General features: G+C 47.1%; 1 protein-coding gene across 1 annotated transcript in view; it reads right to left on the reverse strand.

The window, feature by feature from the left end:
• KIF5A (kinesin family member 5A) overlaps positions 1-19,679 on the reverse strand; it is a 43,917-nt gene that overhangs the window by 14,875 nt on the left and 9,363 nt on the right. The window contains exons 2-17 of the mRNA XM_006171890.3: positions 11,291-11,378; positions 11,123-11,196; positions 9,518-9,622; positions 9,221-9,269; positions 8,751-8,806; positions 8,435-8,522; positions 8,089-8,213; positions 7,185-7,289; positions 6,862-7,010; positions 6,616-6,764; positions 6,126-6,301; positions 3,092-3,160; positions 2,561-2,767; positions 2,108-2,254; positions 797-985; positions 324-441 (exon numbers count right to left, since the gene is read on the reverse strand). Of these exons, the coding sequence (XP_006171952.1) occupies positions 324-441; positions 797-985; positions 2,108-2,254; positions 2,561-2,767; positions 3,092-3,160; positions 6,126-6,301; positions 6,616-6,764; positions 6,862-7,010; positions 7,185-7,289; positions 8,089-8,213; positions 8,435-8,522; positions 8,751-8,806; positions 9,221-9,269; positions 9,518-9,622; positions 11,123-11,196; positions 11,291-11,378 (1,894 nt within the window). The remainder of the gene's footprint in view (positions 1-323; positions 442-796; positions 986-2,107; positions 2,255-2,560; positions 2,768-3,091; positions 3,161-6,125; positions 6,302-6,615; positions 6,765-6,861; positions 7,011-7,184; positions 7,290-8,088; positions 8,214-8,434; positions 8,523-8,750; positions 8,807-9,220; positions 9,270-9,517; positions 9,623-11,122; positions 11,197-11,290; positions 11,379-19,679) is intronic.

The following is a 19,679-nucleotide window of genomic DNA, read 5'->3' on the forward strand; positions in this document are numbered from 1 at the left end:
GGAAAGAGGAAGCGACAACTTATGTCCAGCCTGTGTCCTGCAGAATGAACTTCACATGACCAGACCTCTGGGCAGGGCAGGGGTCGCACCCTCGGCGAGGTTCTTCTAGGTTAGGACAGTCTACCTTGATACAGCAGAAATATAGAACACTGGTTCTAGTAAAATAAGTTACATGAAAAGCTCAGCTAAATAGCACGTGAGCAACATCATGATTTCAGGCTAACGCTCTGGGTCAGTGGCCGCCAGGTGGTCTCTTCTGATGTTTGTGACTTTCCCTCCCTGTCCCCTCTGGCATCTCAGATCCCAGGATGGGAGTGCCTCACCCTGGGCCTGGAGCTTGGCCAGCTCGTCACTCAGGGAGTCATAGGACTCTTCCAGGTGCCGCTTCTTCAGCTCCACGCTCTGCATGTATTCGGTAAGTGAGCGGATCTTGGCCTCGTGCTGGTGGAAGAGGGTCGGTGAGAAGAGGAAGATGGATGGAGCTAATGACACAACTGCAGGCAGTGCAGACCTCCAGTAACTCCAGCTCTCCAGCCCTCCCCTCCTGCTTCCGTGAGGATGCAGGGTCAGAGGCCATTCCTCTGGACACCCTTCCTTTAGATCCTCTCGGCCCAGAGGCAGTACCCGCTGACCCTTCCCTTCTTTGGCCTCCCTCCCACCACCCTAGCTCTCCTGTCCTTGCTTTCAGCTGACCCTGGGACTCTGACAAAGGTGGGTGTTCGGGGTTTAATCCATAACCACAGGGTAGCCTTCTTTCTCCCACGGCATGCACCGGCTCTCAAGCTCAGGCACTCACCTGCGAGATGAGGAGCTGGCAGGAGGAGAGCTCCCGCCCCGTGACTTCCATCTTGCGATGACATTCCACCTGGAGGTTCTCCAGCTGCCGGCACCGCTTGACCACAGACTTGACCTCCGATTTGATTTTGCTGATGTAGAGTCGGGCCACAGTGAACTCCTCCTCGATGGCCCCGCTGATCTCCACTGGCTGTGGGGGACAAAGGAATAAAAGACACTTCTCTGCTGCAGGGGGGGCCTCTACCCATTCCCTTCTACCTTCCGCCTACCCCCACACCCACATGTACAGGGACTCAAGTGGGATAGGGATTTTCTGAAAACCTTTAGCAGCAATTGCCTGGCATTTCATGCTAAATCCTTCTATTTGCATTTAAAAATTGAGTTCTGACAGCCCTCTTTCTTCTACCTTATAAAGCAATGTGATTTTATTTTTTTATTTTTAAATAAATTTCTGCTTTTTTAAAAATTTTGTTTTGTTTTCAGTTTTGCTATAGGGAGTGTGCGCTCACTGGAGAGAGACAGAGAGAGAAGCGAAAAATCACCTCCCATGGGGGGATGGCCACTTTGCAATCTCTCTCCTCCACTCTCCCCTTGGGGTTTAGGGCATGCACACACATGTGCCTGGCATGTTTTTCAAGCCGCTGGGTCCAGGACTCAAACTGCATAATCAGCCATGTGGGATCCAGCCACCTTCACCACTGCCTGGCCCATATTGTGACTTTCTTGTAGAGGCAAAATGATCTGCTTGATTGCCCAGATCAGTCATTCTGATTTCCATACATTTGCAAGTCATTCCCAACTCCGCCTTCACCTCTAAATCCTGCTTCAAGCACATGCCCATTGTCTCTTTTTTTTGGAGAGGTTTTTGCTATAGGGCACATGCCCTTGCCAGAAAGACAGAGAGAGACAGAGTGACAGAAAGCAAGAAATCACCCCCCAGGGGGATGGCCACGCTGCAATCTCTTCTCCTCCATTCTCCTCTCGGGAGCTTGGGCACGCACGCACACGCACCCGGCATGAGTTTAAGCCACTGGGTCTGGGACTCGAACCATGGTCAACTATGTGGGAGTCTAGCGACATAGCCATTACACTAACTGCTGGTCCCCTCATTGTCTCTTTATTCAGTATTGTTTAGAATGTCTTCACCCTTGTACTTGTTTTCCTGTGTCTAATTTGAAGGCCTGTTTCCTGGCTCTTTGGCTGGCTTCCTCAGTACAGTATTCCTGAGGACCTGGATCATCCCACCTTGCATCTCCCACCAATGCCCAGAACAAGAACGCCCTGAGTAAGGCTGCTACCTCTCCCCACTCACCAGCTTAATCTCCCCGTTGCCCACGATGACACTGAACTCACTCAGGTCCTTCATCAGCCCGTTCAGCACCTCAGCAATTCGTTTTCGCTGGTGTCCACTGACCTCCTGGAGCCGCTGCAACTCAGTCTCCAGAGACAGCATGGTGGCCTAGGGACAGCCCCGTAGGTCACTGCCATCACCATCCTCCTCCTTCCCTCCCCATCCCAGACAGGGGCCTATTGCTTCATGCATGACACTGAAGGCTGCTACAAAGAGCACGCAGTCCCTATAGAACAGTGTGAAGAGAGAGGGGTCAGGAAGACAAAGTGGAGTGACAGGGTCGGGGAGGGTCTCACAGCCTACTGGACGCAGGGCAGAGGTGCCACCACACAACCCTGTGAGGATGTGGAGGGCCCGTGGCCACGGAGGGTGTTGGGAGGTCAGGGAGTGCTTGGACCCCTGTAGGCCACTCACCACTTTCTGCGACAGCTCATCCACCAGAAGCTGGTTCTGCTGGCTCTTTTCCTCCACCTCCTGGGACTTCTGGTCGTAGTTCACTGCCAGCTCCTCCAGTGCCTGGAGCACTTCCTTCACCTCATCCTTGGCAGCGTCGTTCTCTGACTGCAGGTGGCTCAGCTCCCGCTGGACCTTCTCATTGTCTCCTCGAGTGGACACCAGCAGCTTCGAGATAGAGGAGGGGCAAGTGAGAGAGCTCGCTGCCACACCTATGGCCGCTTGGTCTGGGGAAGCTGAACCCGCGCCCAAAGCAAAAGTTAAAGGGGAGTGGGCTCTACGTTTCATAGAAATGGAAAGAAGCCACACCTAGACCAAACCTGTACTTGAAGAAAAGCCCTGAAAAGTTCCCAGACTTCTTGGTTTTGAGGGATGACTAGCCCCTAAGAACACCCTTGCCATCTGATCTTTAAAGGTTTTGTTTTTGTTTTATGCCTTCAAGAAATGAACACAAATCCCTGTCTTCTCCCATCCTGCCCTCCCTCCCATTACCTCCTCCTGGTCCAGCATTTGCTGCTTGAGCTTCTCTATGAGTTGGCTCTGCTGGTTGATCTCATCATCCTGTTGAAAACAAGGGGAACGACGGGTGAAGGGAACTATGTCGTCCCATTTAGAGCTAGGGGGTTACGGGTAGAGGTAAGACCCTGAAAAAATGTCAGATTGTTTAACTTTGAGTTTGAAACCCCATGTCCTGGGGCCAGTAGATGGCGTAGCAGTTACACCACCGGACTCCCATGGCTGACTATGGTTCCGAGTCCCAGACCTGGTGGCTTAAAACTCACACCAGGCATGTGCGCGTGTGCACCCCAGATCCCAGGAGGAGAATGGAGGAGAAGGGATTGTGGCATGGCCGTCCCCCCAGGGGGATGATTTCTCACTTTCCCTCTCATTGTCTCTTTCTCTCTCTCCAGTGAGCTAAGGCAAAAACCTCTTAAAAAAAAATCCATGTCCTAAAGAGAGGTCTTTTCCTCCACAACTTTCCACAACACCAGCGCTCACCTTTGAATTGCTTTCTTCCTGGAAGTTAGTGTATAACCTTTATAATACCCAGCAAAGCTTTTTACATGTTCATATCCTTTCATCTAAAAATCCTCCTCTTGGGGCTGGCAGGTAGCGTGGTGGCTGAGGGTGCTGGACTCACACATGGCTGACCGCGGTTTGAGTCCTGGACCTGGCAGCTTCTTTCCCGCTTTCCCTCTCTCTCTCTCTCTCTCTCTTTCTGGTCAAATTAAAATAAATCAATAAAGTTAAATAACACAATTCTTTTTTAAAAAAATCCTGCTTGGGAGACCAGCGAGTGGTGTGGTGGTTAAGGAGCTGGACACTTCCACATGGGCAACCACGCTTCCAGTCCCGGACCTGGTGCCTTGCTTTCTCTCTCTCTCTCTCTCTCTGGTCAAATTAAAATAAATAAATAAAATTAAATAACTTTTAAAAAATCCTACTCTAGGGGCCAGCAGGTGGCATGGTAGTTAAGGTGCTAGACTCCCATATGGCCTACTGTGGTTTGAGTCCCGGACCGGGTGGCTTGCTTTCTCATTTTCCCTCTCTGTCTCTCTCTTGTCAAATAAAAATAAATAAATAAATGAAAAATAATGGATAAGATTAGATAAAATGATTCTTTAAAAATCCTACTTTATTACTCCATTCTATGTAAGTCATTCAAAAATGAAGTCTCATGCATATTAGGCAAAGAATCATTTCACAGTTATTTATAATAGTAAAAACAACAACAAAATCACAAACCCTATAATAAGTGAATGGTTAAATACATTTTGATAAATGTACTCTTAGATAGCCATTTAAAGATACTTTTATGCGAACAGTGGATAGTATGGTAGTTAAGGTGCTGGATCTCACATAGCCAACTCCATGGTTTCAGCCTCAGACCCAGTGGCCTGAAAAGCATACACGTGCCTGCCCCACAAGCATTCCTCCAAGAGAATGAAGAGGGGACTACGGTTTGGCCATCCTCCCAGAGGACTGATTTCTCACTTTCTCTCTTCCGTCTCTCTCCAGTGAGCACACAAACCCTATGGTAAAAATCTAAAAATAATAATATAGTTTATAAATTTTTTAATTTATATGTTTTTAAGGTTTTTGCCTTGGGGGCACACATTCACCAGAGAGGAGAAAGATAGTAAGAGGGAAAGTGAGAAATCACCCCCTGCCCCAGGGGCGACGGCCATGCCACAATCCCTTTACTCCATTATCCTCCTGGGATTTGGGGCATGCACACACCCGCCCAGTGTGATTTTCAAGCTGTCAGGTCAGGACTTGAACCATGGTCGGCTGTGTGGGATTCCAGTGCCTTAACCACTACACTACCTGCTGGTCCCTTTCATTTTTCATTTGTATACTACATAGGCAATTTATGTTTGTTTTGCCAGAGGATGTGCTCACTAGAGAGAGAAAGAGATGCCTGAATGGAGCATGGCCGCACTGTAATTCTTTTTCCTTCATTTCTCCACCCAGTCAGAGTCGGGCACGCATACACACATGCACTCAGTGCGGTTTTTTCCTCGCTGCCAGGGCTAAGATTCACACTGCAGTTGGTCATGAGGGGTTAGGCTTCTTATGCCACCATGCTGTCTCTGGAGACTGAGCTGCAGCACCTCCAGCAGGCCAGTAGACACCAGCAAAAATGAATTGCCAAGGTGCTTCACAGGCTGATGAAAGACCTGAGCAAGTTCAGTGTCACCGCTGGCAACGGGGAGATTAGCTGGTGAGTGAGGAGAGGTCACTGCACTGCAGGGCTGGCCTTACATTTCTTTTCCTGTGATTTTTTTTTGGGGGGGGCATTTTTCTATTAGGTTATCTTTTTCTTATTGACTATGAGATTTCTTTATGTATTCTGGGTAAAGATTCTTTTTTTTTTAAGAGGTTTTTGCCTTAGAGTGTGTGTGCCTGCCAGAGAGACAGAGACAGAGACAGTAAGAGGGAAAGTGAGAAATGATCTCCCAAGGGGGATGGCCACACTGCAATCCCTTTTCCTCCATTCTCCTCCCTGGACCTTGGGCATGCACACACACACACACCAGTCCAATTTTTAAGTCATTGAGTCCAGGACTCAACCCACGGTGGATCATGTGGGAGTGCAGCAGCATAACTGCTACGCCACCTGCTAGTCCCCGGGTAAGCATTCTTTGTTATGTGTGAAGCAATGACCTTCCCTTCTGTGACTTGCCTTTATTCTCTCTCAATATTGGAAATGTTATTTTTTTTATTTTTTTAGGAATTGTTTTATTTAACTTTATTTTATTTATGTATTTATTTTACTTTGACCAGAGAGGGACAGAATGAGAGAGAGAGAAAAAAAGAAGTGAGAAAGCAAACTACCAGGCCCAGGACTCAAACAGCCATGTGGCAGTCCAGCATCTTTAACCACCACGCCACCTGCCAGCTCCAGTGATGAAAATTTTAAATCAAAAAATAAAATAAAGTGAAAGGCAGTCCAGGCTGCTCTCTGCAGTCCCTCGCCTTTCCTCCCACTAGCGCCCCCCTGTGCCTGCCTGGATGCCCTCACCTTGTCGTCCAGCTGCTTATAGAGGCGGCGGATCTCCTCCTCGTATTTCTGCCGCTCCTCAGGCGCGATGCGCACCACGATGGACGAGTTGTCGTTCACGGGGGTCTCCTCGCAGAGCTCGGCTCCCAAGACTGCATCCTCCCCAGCCAGACGCTCGGTCTCAGGCACATTCTCTCCTGGCAGAGGGGAAGAACAGGTGAGGGATGGAAGAGAAAGCTGAACCTGCAAGTCCTTCTTTCCTTGTGCCCACTGCCAAGCCCTTGAGGCCCCATCTATTACCAAGTGGACCTTCAACCTTTTCAGGGGTTACAGGGAGGGAAGGTATTCAGCCCCTCTCTCCCTTCTCTCATGATCGTTTACTGCACCCCTCCAGAACAACAGTTCTCCTTCCTGGAGACTGGCCTGACCTTAAGCAGCTCCTAGACAGGGCTGGTTCCCTGATGCCGCGACTCCCCAACCCGCTCCAGACCCACAGCATCCCTGCCCTAACCATTGCGCCACCGGCTCAGCTCGGCCTCCAGCTTTGCAATGGTCTCCTTCTGGGCCTTTGTCTTCTCCTTCTCCTTCTCATACTTCTTCTTCCACTGCTCGGCAGTCAGCTCCAGATTCACTGAGGCAGTGTTCTTAATGGTCTTTGCCCTGGGTGAAGAGCAGAGGAACAGAAATGAGACCTAGGCTTGGGTGACACTGGAAAGGGAGAGCTGCGAGAGCCGGGGCGGCAGCTGGGGCCACTGACCGCTGCCCAAACATCAGCGTGGACTTGGTCTCCGCATCGTTGTAACTGGATGGGGAGCAGCAGATGAACATGGTGGTGCGGCAGTTCCCCCCCAGAGAGTCCTGGAGAATCCGCGTCATTTTGCTGTCCCGGTATGGAACGTAGCTTTTCTGGGGGCAGAGGGAAACCATGAGTCAGAAAAATAAAGTTAATGGGGATCAGGCAGGAGAGGGGGGTTGGCTGGGGGATCAAGCAGCCCATGGATTGGGGCATGACTGGGTGGGGCACCAGGGGAAAGTGGGGAGGTGGGCAAACTCAGGTACAGGGACCCCAGCAACACTCACAGTGCCCTCGGCCAGCGCGGAGATCACATTCCCCAGGGCAGACAGGGACTTGTTGATATTCTTTGCCTCGTCCAGCACAGCTCCCTCCGCTCCAGTTTTGCTGACCTGCCAAGGCATGAGGGGAGTGCGTCATGAGAAGCCACGGAGGCTGTCACCCCCTCTTTCCCACTTCCCAGGGCTCTATCCAAGGAGAAGGGAGGAAATGGGAAACGGAATAAAGGAGATGCTGTCGGCATCCGGGAAGGCCCTTCCTCTGTGCCCCGAAACTCTTCACCAAAGGCCACCCCTACTCAACCCCCACTGCCTGCCACATTTTAATATCATACATTCCATGATCTGAAATGTTCAGGGTAGGCAAACCCATAGGCAGAAAGTAGACAAGTGGCTGATGAGGGCGGGGAGAATGCAGCGACTATTAATGGTGACAAAACGTTCTGGGAGTAGATGGTGGGGAGAGCTGCACAACCTTGCAAATATGCTGAGCAGCACTGCATTGCACACTTTAAAGTTGTGGTCTTGGGACCAGCAGTTGGCGTAACGGCTACGTCGCTGGACTCCCATGTAGTTGACCACATTCGAGTCCCAGACCTGGTGGCTTAAACTCACACCGGGTGCGTGTGTGTATATGCCCAAGATCTTGAGAGGAGAACGGAGGAGAGGGGATTGTGGCATGGTCATCCCCCCCCCACGGGATGATTTCTTGCTTTCTGTCTGTCTCTGTCTTTCTGGCGAGCATATGTGCCCTATAGCAAAAACTTCTCAAAAAAAAAATAAATAAAATAAAGTTGTGGACTTTATAGTATGTGAATTATATCTCAATTAAAATTTTTTTATTTAATAAAAATGGGCCATCCCCTAAGACCTTCTTCCCTACCCACCCACCCTATCCCACTGGACCCCCGACCTTCTCACTCCCTGCCAGGTCCACTAGATACAGCTTCCCACTGAGCTTCTGCTCGGTCTCTATGTTCTCCTGCTTGATGTTGATGAGGAAGATGCTATGGCTCCGAGAGCTGTGTTCATTCATGTCTACAGGAGCGAGGAGAGAGGACCTGCACCAGCAATCCCTGTGCCACAGAAGCCACACCCTGCCCGCAGCGGCTGGCCCTGCCACTCCCTCTCCCAGACAGACAAGGGTGGCCCTCTCTGGAGGGCGCAGCCTTTCCTTGCTTACTTTCGAGTCCCTGTGCCCCCGGAGGCACACAAGCAGGCAGATTCCCAGACTCAAGAACCCTTCTATCCCCACTCACTGGTGACGGCCACATGACGATTTGACTTCCCCTCATCGATCACATCCAGAATCTCCTCCGGGCTGGACACAAAGCGCTCAGTACAGCCCTGCAGGGGGCAAATGGACGGTGACCCGCAAACTCTTTGCAAATTGCCTGGATGCTGACCAAATGGCCTTTTAAGACAGTGTCTTTTCCAGGCCCCCGACTCCCTGGACCCTCAGCACACTCACCCCTCCAGGATATTCACCTCCAGCTGCTGGGTCACTGACCCTTTGTCCTCCCTCGCCCACAGTCTCGATACACTGCCCCTCACAGGTGCCCCCCTCGCCCTCACCTTGACAAATGGCACTCGGTTCTTGTCCTCATGCACAGACAGATTCGTCTTGGTCACTGAATTAAGACAACGCAGCGTGAGCAAGGCCAGCACTTCCACCCCAGCCCCTCTGCACCCTGCAGTCCATTCGGGTGGTGGTTCTTCTACGTGCTAAAGACAGGAAGTTTTCCCCTATGAAGCCTCAACTGCCTCAACTGCACTTAGGCTCTTCCTCTTCCTTCTCAGGTCCAGCCCCATGGCTCTGGCTCCCCTCAGGCTGTTTAGATGTAGGCTTGGCCTTTAAGCCCATCTCTGACCCTCTCAGTTTTTAGAAATTGTTGCTGAGATGAGTCAAAGGAGTTGGGTACAAGCGTGTGTGTCCTTGTGCCTTCTGCATCTCTTTGCAAAAAGTACCTAATCCCAAGGGTATTATGATCTGTCTTTGCCTCATCCTCCTCATACACCCTCACCCGCTGGGGTTACATTCTTACCATCCAGAAGGTCACGGATTTTGTCCAGGTAAATCTCAAAGTAAGAAACCTAGCAAAGGAAAAAGAAGGAGTATGAAGTGAAGAGGGCCTACCCAAAATGTGACACGGAAATTCCAAGCTACTGTGACCTGCTCAAATGGTGGTGGTGGGATGGGGACGAGCAGACGACAGCATCTTCACAAAGGGAGGGAGCCAAGGTAACCACAGGGGAAGGGCAAAGCTGGAGAGGCCAGGATCATAATGGGTTCACACTGATCTATTCCTGCCTGAGGATGCCTGGCTGTCATCCCCTATCACCTTGATGTGGAACTCGAGGTTCTCATCCATGGAGTAGATGTGGTTGAAGATGTCTCGGGCAATTCGAGGAATGATTCCCATCAGCTGGGGGTCGTGCAGCTTTCCCTGGGAAGTGAGGTATTTCAGAGTGAGGCTGGGGCTCAGTAAGAACAAGACAGCCCAGAAGTGTGCAGGTGAGCATAGCTGTTAAGAGTTGGTAAGATCAGGATCAGCAGATGGCATAATGGTTATGTCATTGGACTCCAACGTATTTGACCGTGGTTCGAGTCCCAGAACCAGCAGCTTAAAACTCACACCGGGGGACCAGCAGATGGCATAATAGCTACGTTTCTGGACTCTCATTTAGTTGACCATGGTTCGAGTCCCAGACCTAGTGGCTTAAACTCATGCTGGGCACGTGTGCGTGCGTGCCCAAGATCCCGAGAAGAAAATGGAGGAGAAGGGATTGCAGCGTGACCATCCCCCAGGGGGTGATTTCTCACTTTCTGTCTCTCTGTCTCTCTCTGTCTTTCTGGTGAGTGCATGTGTCCTATAGTAAAAACCTCTCAAAAAATAAAAGAAAAAAGAAAAAAAAAAAACTCATGCTGGGCATGTATGCATGATGTGTGTCCCAAATCCCAAGGGGAGAATGGAGGAAAAGGGACTGAGACATGGCCATCCCCCCCCCGGTGGATGATTTCTCTGTCTCTCCAGTGAGCACATACACCTTGTAGCAAAAATCTCTCTAAAAAAAAAAAAAAGAGTTGGTAAGATCATCCTACGTTGGGAGATGGTCACCAGCAGGTCTACTCTAGGAGGAAATAGCTGAGCAGCCCTTGAACTTCCATTGCTGTAGCTTTTGCAGCTTTTGCAGAACAAATGAAGAAAACTGGAAGGCCAGACCCATGGACTAGTGGCTAAGGGAACTGGATCCCACATGGCTGACCAAAGTTTGAATCTCAGGCCTGGCAGCGTGAAAAACACACCAGGCAGGACCAGCAGATGGTGTGATGGTTATATCACTGGACTCGCACGTAGTCGACCGTGGTTTGAGTCCCAGACCTGGCATCTTACACTCACACCAGGCACGTATGCATGCATGCCCAAAATCCCGAGAGGGGAAAGGAGAAGAGATTGTAAGGTGGCCATTCCTCCTGGGTGGTGATTTCTCACTTTCTATCTCTCTTTCTCTGGTGAGTGCTCACACCCTATAGCAAAAATTTATCTTAAAAAGATAGAGAGAGAGAGAAAGAAAGAAAAAAAACATACCAGACATGTATGAGTGCATGCCCAAAATCCCAACAAGTTGAAAAATGGAGAAGGGATTACAGCGTGATCATGCCCCACGGTGGGGGGTGTTTTCTCCCACTGCCTCTCTCTGTCTCTCTTTGGTGAGTACACAAACCCTCTGGCAATTAAAAATAAAATAAAAAGAAGAAAAGTAGTAGGAAGCAGGGTGAACTGCAGCAGGTTGAAGGAACTCCATTAAATGTCCCTGTCACATTGCCCTTCAGTTGATATTCTGTATCCATCTAGACCAGGCCATGTTTAATCCCTGGAACTTTCTCCACTGAGATTCCTTGATCTTCCTGGCTCCTCACCACACACAGATGCCGGGACTCTCACCTCCATGGTATGTGTTTTCCCTGAGGATGTCTGCCCATAAGCAAAAATGGTGCCATTGTAGCCAGCAAGGACATCTGGAAGAGAAGGTAGAGAAAGAGCACTGGTGGAGATAAGCTGGATAGACAATGGGGAACCTGAGAGAGCACACTCTAAAAACACATCCATTACCTTTGACAATCTGCATAGCGCAGGCATGGTAAACTTGCTCCTGAGTCGTGTTTGGGGGGAACACACGGTCAAAGACATATGGTTTACCCTGGAGTGAAAATAAAAGAAGTCAGACATGAGCAGGCAGACCGTGAGCAAAAAGAAATACCAGCCTCCCTCCATCAGACTGAGAAAGACAGCCATCCTTCAACCCTCCATATACACGGACAGTTTGGGGACGAGAGAAACTAGAGAGAAAAGCAAAGTTTAGTACTGACACCAGGAGCGTGTGTGTGGCAGTGTCCCATAGAAGTATCACACGGCAAGACTGGAAGAGGGGATCTTAGTCCCAGTGGGATGACTGGCACTCCACCACCCCCCATCCCTCCCTGGGAGACCAAATGAGAAGTGACAACGGGACCACAGGCTATGGAAAGCGCCTCTGAGTTTAGTAATATCTTCCTCAATAGTTCCGTATGTCTTGATATAGAAAGATCTTCCAGATACATTAAGTGAAAGAGGCAAAGTTAGTAACAGTACGTATGCTCCTTCATCTGTAAATAAAACATACATACAACAAGCGCTGCCGTGGAAACACTGACACAAGCTATCTGTGAAAGGAATATATAAAATCAGAAACACGGGCCTCCCTTGCATCAGTGTATGTAGCTTTTCTAGATGGAATTATATGAAAGTGTTACTAGTGGTTACTTTGGATAGAGAAATCAAGAGAAGGGAATCAACTTTAATTAAAGGGAAACCGTGAAGTAAATTAGTCAGATCTACAAGTATGATTGATCCTACACCCATGGCTTCTGCATATATGAATTCAACTAATCACAACTCAAAACATAAAATTTGGGGGGGGTCCAGCAGTTAGTGTAATGGCTATGTCGCTTGACTCCCATGTAGTCGACCATGGTTCAAGTCCCAGACCCGGTGGCTTAAACTCACACCAGGCGTATGTGCATGAGTGCCCCAAATCCCAAGAGAATGGAGGAGAAGGGATTGTGGCATGGCCATCCTACTTGGGGGGTGATTTCTCACTTTCTGTCTCTGTCTCTCTCTGTCTTTCTGGTGAATGCACGAGTCCTATAGCAAAAAACTCTCGAAAAAAATTTTTTTTAATTTGCTGAGGCACATGTGCTCACCGAAGATGGAGGGTGAAAAAGAACTCACTAGGGGAGATGACAAAGCCACAATCCCTTCTCCATTCTCCACTCTGGATTTCTGGCACTTACGCCACATATGGCATGTTTTCCAAACTGCTGGGTCCAGGACTCGAACTGTACAGTCGGCAATGTGGGGTCCAGTCACCTTAACCACCATACCACCTGGCTGGCCTTCAAAACTATTTTTAAATAGGGCTGGCTCAGTAATGTGCTACTTAAGAGAAGCTGAATCCCATGTGGCAACCACGGTGTGAATCCTTGGTCAGGTCAGCCTGAAACATACCAGGCACTTGCCAGATTCAATGGGCTGGAGGACTGAGGAAGGGGACTGCAGGGTGCCCAGACCCTGTGGAGGGTGCTCATCTCTCTCCCTCTCTCTCTCGCTTCCTTGCGCTCTCTTGTGTGCACATGCATGCACTCTATCATACATTTGTAAAAAAACTGTATTTTTAAGAAGATTCAAAATAACAATACAAAAATTTAAAAATCCAGTGTAACTATTGACACAGCATTTACACTGTATCAGATATTATAGGTAACTTAGAGATGACTTAAAATATACAGAGGGACACATGTAGGTAACATGCAAATACTATACCATTTTACTAGTGTTTGTTTGTTTTTTGAGAGGTTTTTGCTATAGGGCACACATGTTCGCCAGAAAGACAGAGAGAGATAGAGAGACAGAAAGTGAGAAATCACCCCCCCAGGGGGGATGGTCACGCCGCAATCCCTTCTCCTCTATCCTCCTCTTGGGATCTTGGGCACGCACGCACACGCACCCGGTGTGAGTTTTAAGCCACTGGGTCCGGGACTTGAACCATGGTCAACTACATGGCAGTCCAGCAATGTAACCATTACGCCATCTTCTGGTCCCTATTTTATTAGTTTTTTAAATAATTTTTTAAAATTTAATTCCACTCATTATTATTTTTTAATTTGACCAGAGAGAGACAGAGAAAGGGAAAGTGAGAAAGCAAGCCATCAGGTCCAGGACTCAAACCATAGTCAGCCATGTGGGAACCCAGTGCCTTTAACCACCAACTGCTGGCCTTCACCCTTTTTTTTTTTTTTAACCTTAGGTCACATGTACTCACTGGAAGGCAAGAGAGACAGGGACAGTGAGGAGGAAACTGAGAAATAAACCCTGAGAGGGGATGGCCTCGCTGCAATCCTCTCTCCTCCACTCTTCTCCCAGGATCTTGGGCATGAGCATGCACACGCACACGCTCGTGTACACCCAACATGAATTTTAAGTCTAGACTCAAACCACAGGCAGCCATGTGGGAGTCCAACAACGTAACCACTGCACTGTCTGCTGGTCCACTATACCATTTTATATAAGGGATTTAAGCATCCACATATTTTGGTATTTGCAGAGGTAGGATTGGTCCGGAACCAGTCCCCCACAGGTACCAATAGATATACTTTTTTTTTTTGAGAGAGAGGTTTTTGCTATAGGGCGCATGCACTTGCCAGAAGGCCAGAGTCAGAGAGACAGAAAGCAAGAAATCACCCCCCAGGGGGGATGGCCATGCCGTAATCCCTTCTCCTCCATTTTCCTCTTTGGATCTTGGGCACGCACGCACTTAAGCCACCAGGTCTGGGATTTGAACTGTGGTCAACTACATGGGAGTCCAGCAACATAGCCATTATGCCAACGGCTGGGGGCGGGGAGACTATAGTTTCTAAAAAAAAATTTTTGGAGAGATTTTCACTGTAGGGCGCGTGCGCTCGCCAGACAGACAGAGAGAGACATAGAGACAGAAAGCGAGAAATCACCCCCCAGGGGGGATGGTCACGCCACAATCCCTTCTCCTCCATTCTCCTCTCGGGATCTTGGGCACGCACGCACACGCGCCCGGCGTGAGTTTTAAGCCACCGGGTCCGGGACACGAACCACGGTCGACTACGTGGGAGTCCAGCGACATAGCCATTACGCTAACTGCTGGTTCCCAGGGATGACTATACTTTAACTCAAGTAAATATGTTGTAAATCAGATGTGCTGATAAGGATGCTAAAGATGCAAAATATTGACAATTCAGGGAGCTAAACAAAGAATATATTTGATGTCTAATCATATTAAAGTAGGATCTCCAGTAAGATTAAATGAGACTGTTCTCCAGCATAAGCAACTTCTCAGTAGTGTTTTTCTGTTATTCAAATGACTTTGTGAAAGGAATATATGAAATAAGAAATACGGGCCCAACACATTTCAAAAAGCTTTACTACAGAGTCTATCGTTACCTAACCAAAATGTCAACCTCCATGTCTACAGATACCAGAGTTCAGAAGACACTTCCGTCTTGTTATTGTTTTACTATAGGGCATATCTACTCGCCGGAGAGAGACAGAGAGAGAGGGAAAGTGAGAAATCACATACACCCCCCACCCACCAGGGATGTGGCCAAGCACAATACCTTGTCCTCATCCTTTCCTCAGAATCGTGGGCATGCACACATATACATATGTCCAGCTTGTTTTTCCAGCTGTTAGGTCAAGGACTTGAATCGCATTATCACCCAGGTGGGATCTAGCTGCCTTAACACCCACGCCACCAGCTGGCCCAGGGGAGATATGTTTTAACTAATAAGTAAAGTTGTAAAACTTGGCTAGTGGTGGCCAGCTGGTGGCATGGTGGTTAAGATTCTGGACTCCCACCTGGTCAACCACGATTCAAGTCCCATATTTGGTGGTTTGAAAAATCACACACAAGTACGTGTGCATGCCCAAAAGCCCAGGAGGAAAATGGAGAAGAAGGGATTTTAGCGTAGCCATTCCCCCATGGGGTTGATTTCTCCCTTCCCCTCACTGTCTCTCTCTGATGAGCACACACGTCCTATGGCAAAAACCTTAACAACAAAAAAAAATGGCTAGAGGGCCAGCCAATTAGCATAATGGCTATGACATTGGACTCCCATGTAGTTGACCACAATTTGAGTCCTGGATTCGATGGCTTAAGTGCATGTATGCCCAAGATCCCGAGAGGAGAATGGAGGAGAAGGGATTGTGGCACGGCCGTCCCCCATGGGGGATGATTTCTCGCTTTCTGTCTCTATCTTCCTGGTGAGTGCACGCACCCTATAGCCAATGCTGGAGAGGGATTGCAGCGTGGCCATTCCCCCTAGAAAGTGATTTCTCACTTTGTCTTTCTGTGTCTCTCTCTCTGTCTCTCTCTGTTTCTCCAGCAAGTGCATGTGCCCTGTAGAAAAAAAAAAAAAAAAAAAAAAACTCTAAAAACAAAGAAAAGAAAGTGGGTGGATAGTCAGAATAGTCTCAGAGAACAGATATGGGAGACTATACACCAAAGTCCTAACGGTAACTGTCCAGTGACATTACTGGAGAGCAGAGTGACAGGAACTCAGAAACTTATACTTTCTGCACTTTATCTGTGATATTTAAATGCTTTATAGTGACTACACGTTGCTTTTTTTTTAAATATAGGATCTTACCATGTCATGATTCTACTGCCTTAGGTTCTCCAGTCACTGAGATTACAGGAATGCTGCCATACCTGGCCCTTCGGTTGGGCTGGGAATCAAACCCACACCTTTACGTAGTCCCAGCCTACAGAGCACAGTGTCTTAATAGTGTGCTCCACCATGCCTGAGCCAACAGCAGTTAGATTTTAAATTAAACAGATATTATAGATGATGTTATGGAAGAATATGTCATGACATGACATTGTGTGCATAAAATACTGGTCACCAAAAAAAAATGTTGCTTTTTTTTAAATAACATGCAAGGGCCAGAAGGTGGCATGGAGGTTAAGGCACTAGATCCTATATGGCTGGCTGCATGGTTCTAGTCCCAGACATGACGTCTTGAATCATACTGGGTACATGTGCGCATGCCCAAAATTCTGAGAGGAGAATGGAAGAGAAGGAACTATGGTCTGGCTCTCTCCCCAGGGTTGTGATTTCTTACTTTCTCTCTGTTTCTCTCTGGTGAGTACACATGACCTATAACAAAAACTAAAAAAATAAGTAAATAAATAAAGTATAAACATATAATTGCTTAAAAAAAAAAAAAAAAACATGAGTATGGGGCCAGCAGCTGGCGTGGTCGATAGCACTATACTCCCACATGGTCGACTATAATTCAAGTTCTGGACCTGGTTGTTTGCTTTCTCTCTCTCTCTCTCTCTCTCTCTCTCTCTGGTGAGCACATGTACCCTATAGCAAAAACTAAAATTTTTTTTTAATAATAATAATGTGCAAACATACTATTGTGAAAAGTCCCAGTATGGGGCCAGTAGGTGGCATGGTGGTTAAGGCACTGGACTCCCACATCACCAGCTGTGGTTTCAGTTTCAGTTATAGAGTGCGGACACTCGGTATATATTAAGTGGGGACATACAATGCCTCTCCTTCATATCTACCCAAAGTACAGAAGAATACTTAATCGGAAAAGTGCTTGCACATAGATGTTTATTGCGGCACTATTCACAATTGCTAAGTCATGGAAACAACCCAAATGCCCACGAACAGATGAATGGATAGAAAAACTGTGGCACATATACTCAATTCAGTCATAAAAAAACGACAAAACCCTGGCTTTTGACTGGAAGTGGATGAATATGGAAGACTTACTGCTGAGTAAATAAAATAATTCTTTTTTTAAAATAATTGTTTAATTTTATCCATTATTATTATTTTTTTGCATATACAATTACCAGAGAGACAAAGAGAGAGAGAGGGGGAAAGTGAGAAAGTGAGCTACCAGGTCCAGGACTCGAACCGCAGTCAGTCATGTAGGAGTCCAGCCCCTTAACCACCACGCCACCTGCCGGCCCTGATAAAATAATTCTTTAACAACATTTTTTCTGGGTCAGCAGGTGGCGTGGTGGTTAAGGTGCTAGAATGCCCACATGGCCTACCACAGTTCAGTCCTGGACCTAGAGGCTTGCTTTCTCACCTTCTCTCTCTCTCTCTCTCTCTATGTCTTTATCTGGCAAAACTCATGTGAAATAATAATAATAAATAAATAAATAAAATTATATTTCAAAAAATTTGTTTCTAAAGTAAAAACACATAAGTTTTAAATAAAAAGTAAAGTTTTTAAAACAAAGAGATTAACATTGTACATAAAGACCTCTCAAAGATTAGTAAAAAAAAATACAAAAAAACTAAACAGAAAAAAATGTGTAAGAGCTAGGTACTAACAACAGAGAAAGGACCAGCAGTTGGCATGTTGGCTATGTCGCTGTAGTCGACCGCAGTTCGAGTCCTGGACCTGGTGGCTTAAACTCACACTGGGCACATGCACGTGCGTGCCCAAGATCCAGAGAGGAGAATGAAGAAGGGATTGCGGCGAGACCATCCCCCCTGGGGGGTGATTTCTCACTTTCTGTCTCTCTGTCTCTCTCTGTCTTTCTGGCAAGGGCACATGCCCTATAGCAAAACCTTTCAAAAACAAACAGGGAACCAGCAGTTAGCGTAATGGCTATGTCGCTGGACTCCCACGTAGTCGACCGCAGTTCGTGTCCCGGACCCGGTGGCTTAAAACTCACGCCGGGCACGTGTGCGTGCGTGCCCAAGATCCCGAGAGGAGAATGGAGGAGAAGGGACTGCGGCGTGACCATCCCCCCTGGGGGGTGATTTCTCGCTTTCTGTCTCTATGTCTCTCTCTGTCTGTCTGGCGAGCGCACGCGCCCTACAGTGAAAATCTCTCCAAACAAACAAACAAACAAACAAACAAACAGAGAAATACAAAATGTTGGATAAACATAACATAAAGGTGTTCAACATTTTCCAGTAAAAGGAGCTGACATGGTAATATTTTCCTTCACCTATCAAATTGGAAAACAAAATTTGGATTGTTATACCCGGGTGTAAATGAGAATTCAAGGAAACGAGCACCTCATTCTTTCTAGTAGGAGAGTATATCAGTACAACTTTCATGCAGTCAATTCAGAGATGCGTAATCAAGAGGATTAAGTTTTACATAATCCATTGACCCAGAGATTCTACTTCTAAGAATTGATACCATGGACATCAAATGCATAAGCAAAAACTTGCCTACAAAACTATGACATTGCTGGGAACCAGCAGTTAGTGTAATGGCTATGTCGTTGGACTCCCACATAGTCAATTGCGGTTCGTGTCCCGGACTTGGTGGCTTAAAACTCACGCCGGGCGCGTGTGCTTGCGTGCCCAAGATCCAGAGAGGAGAATGGAGGAGAAGGGATTGCGGCGTGACCATCCCCCCCTGGGGGGTGATTTCTCGCTTTCTGTCTCTCTATGTCTCTCTCTGTCTGGCAAGCGCACGCACCCTATAGCGAAAACCTCTCAAAAAAAAAAAAAAAAAAAAAAACTATGACATTGCTTATAAGAATCAGAAATTGAAAACAATTAAAGGGTTAATGTTTATGGGGCTGTTTAACCTAAGAAGTGATTAAATTATGCTATTTAAAATGACGTCATAACAGAATATCAATATATAGAAGAACATCAATATATCTTTTTTAAAAAATTATTTTTATTTAACTTATTTATCTATTTGTTTTTTTTTTAATTTTTATTATCATCATAATCTTCTTTATATTACATTGGATTACATATAACTTTACAGTATATTACATTGTTTTTTCAAAAGGGAATGCCATGCATGTCAGTCAGTACAGAGACATTAATCTCCCCACTTCAACATTCCATATCTTTTCTGTTTTCCCCAATCATTATTTTTATTATTCTAATTATTCTATTTGTTTTAATTTGACCAGAGAGGGACAGAGCACACACACAAGAGAGAGACATGGAAAATGAGAAAGAAAGCTGCCAGGTCCGGAACTTGAACTGCGGTCAGCCATGTGGGATTCCAGTGCCCTTAACCACCACACCACCTGCTGCCCCCAAACATGGATACATCTTGAAAACATGTTGAAAGAGTTCAAACACGAATGAGCACATTCAGTATTATTGCCTTTATGTGAAATTTAAGAATGGGCAGATCTTACCAGTAGTGTGAGGAATCAAAATAGTAGTTACCTGCCCCTGGGGTAACATTGTAATAGTGATACTGACTGGAAGGGGGCGTACAGGTACTTCCATGGGTGATGAAGATGTTCTCCCTCTTGATCTGGGAAGTGGTTACATGTGTATCTGCACATTAGAAGAGTCACTGCGCTGTTTGCTTACTTGTGCACTATGAGTTGTACCTCAATAACTGCTGTTATAAAACGTAACACTAAGAAATTATAATGGCTCTTTTTTTTAAAAAAAAAAAAAAAACTTTT

Source organism: Tupaia chinensis, unplaced genomic scaffold, assembly GCF_000334495.1.
Source record: "Tupaia chinensis unplaced genomic scaffold, TupChi_1.0 Scaffold150006_1, whole genome shotgun sequence".
NCBI classification, from domain to species: domain Eukaryota; kingdom Metazoa; phylum Chordata; class Mammalia; order Scandentia; family Tupaiidae; genus Tupaia; species Tupaia belangeri.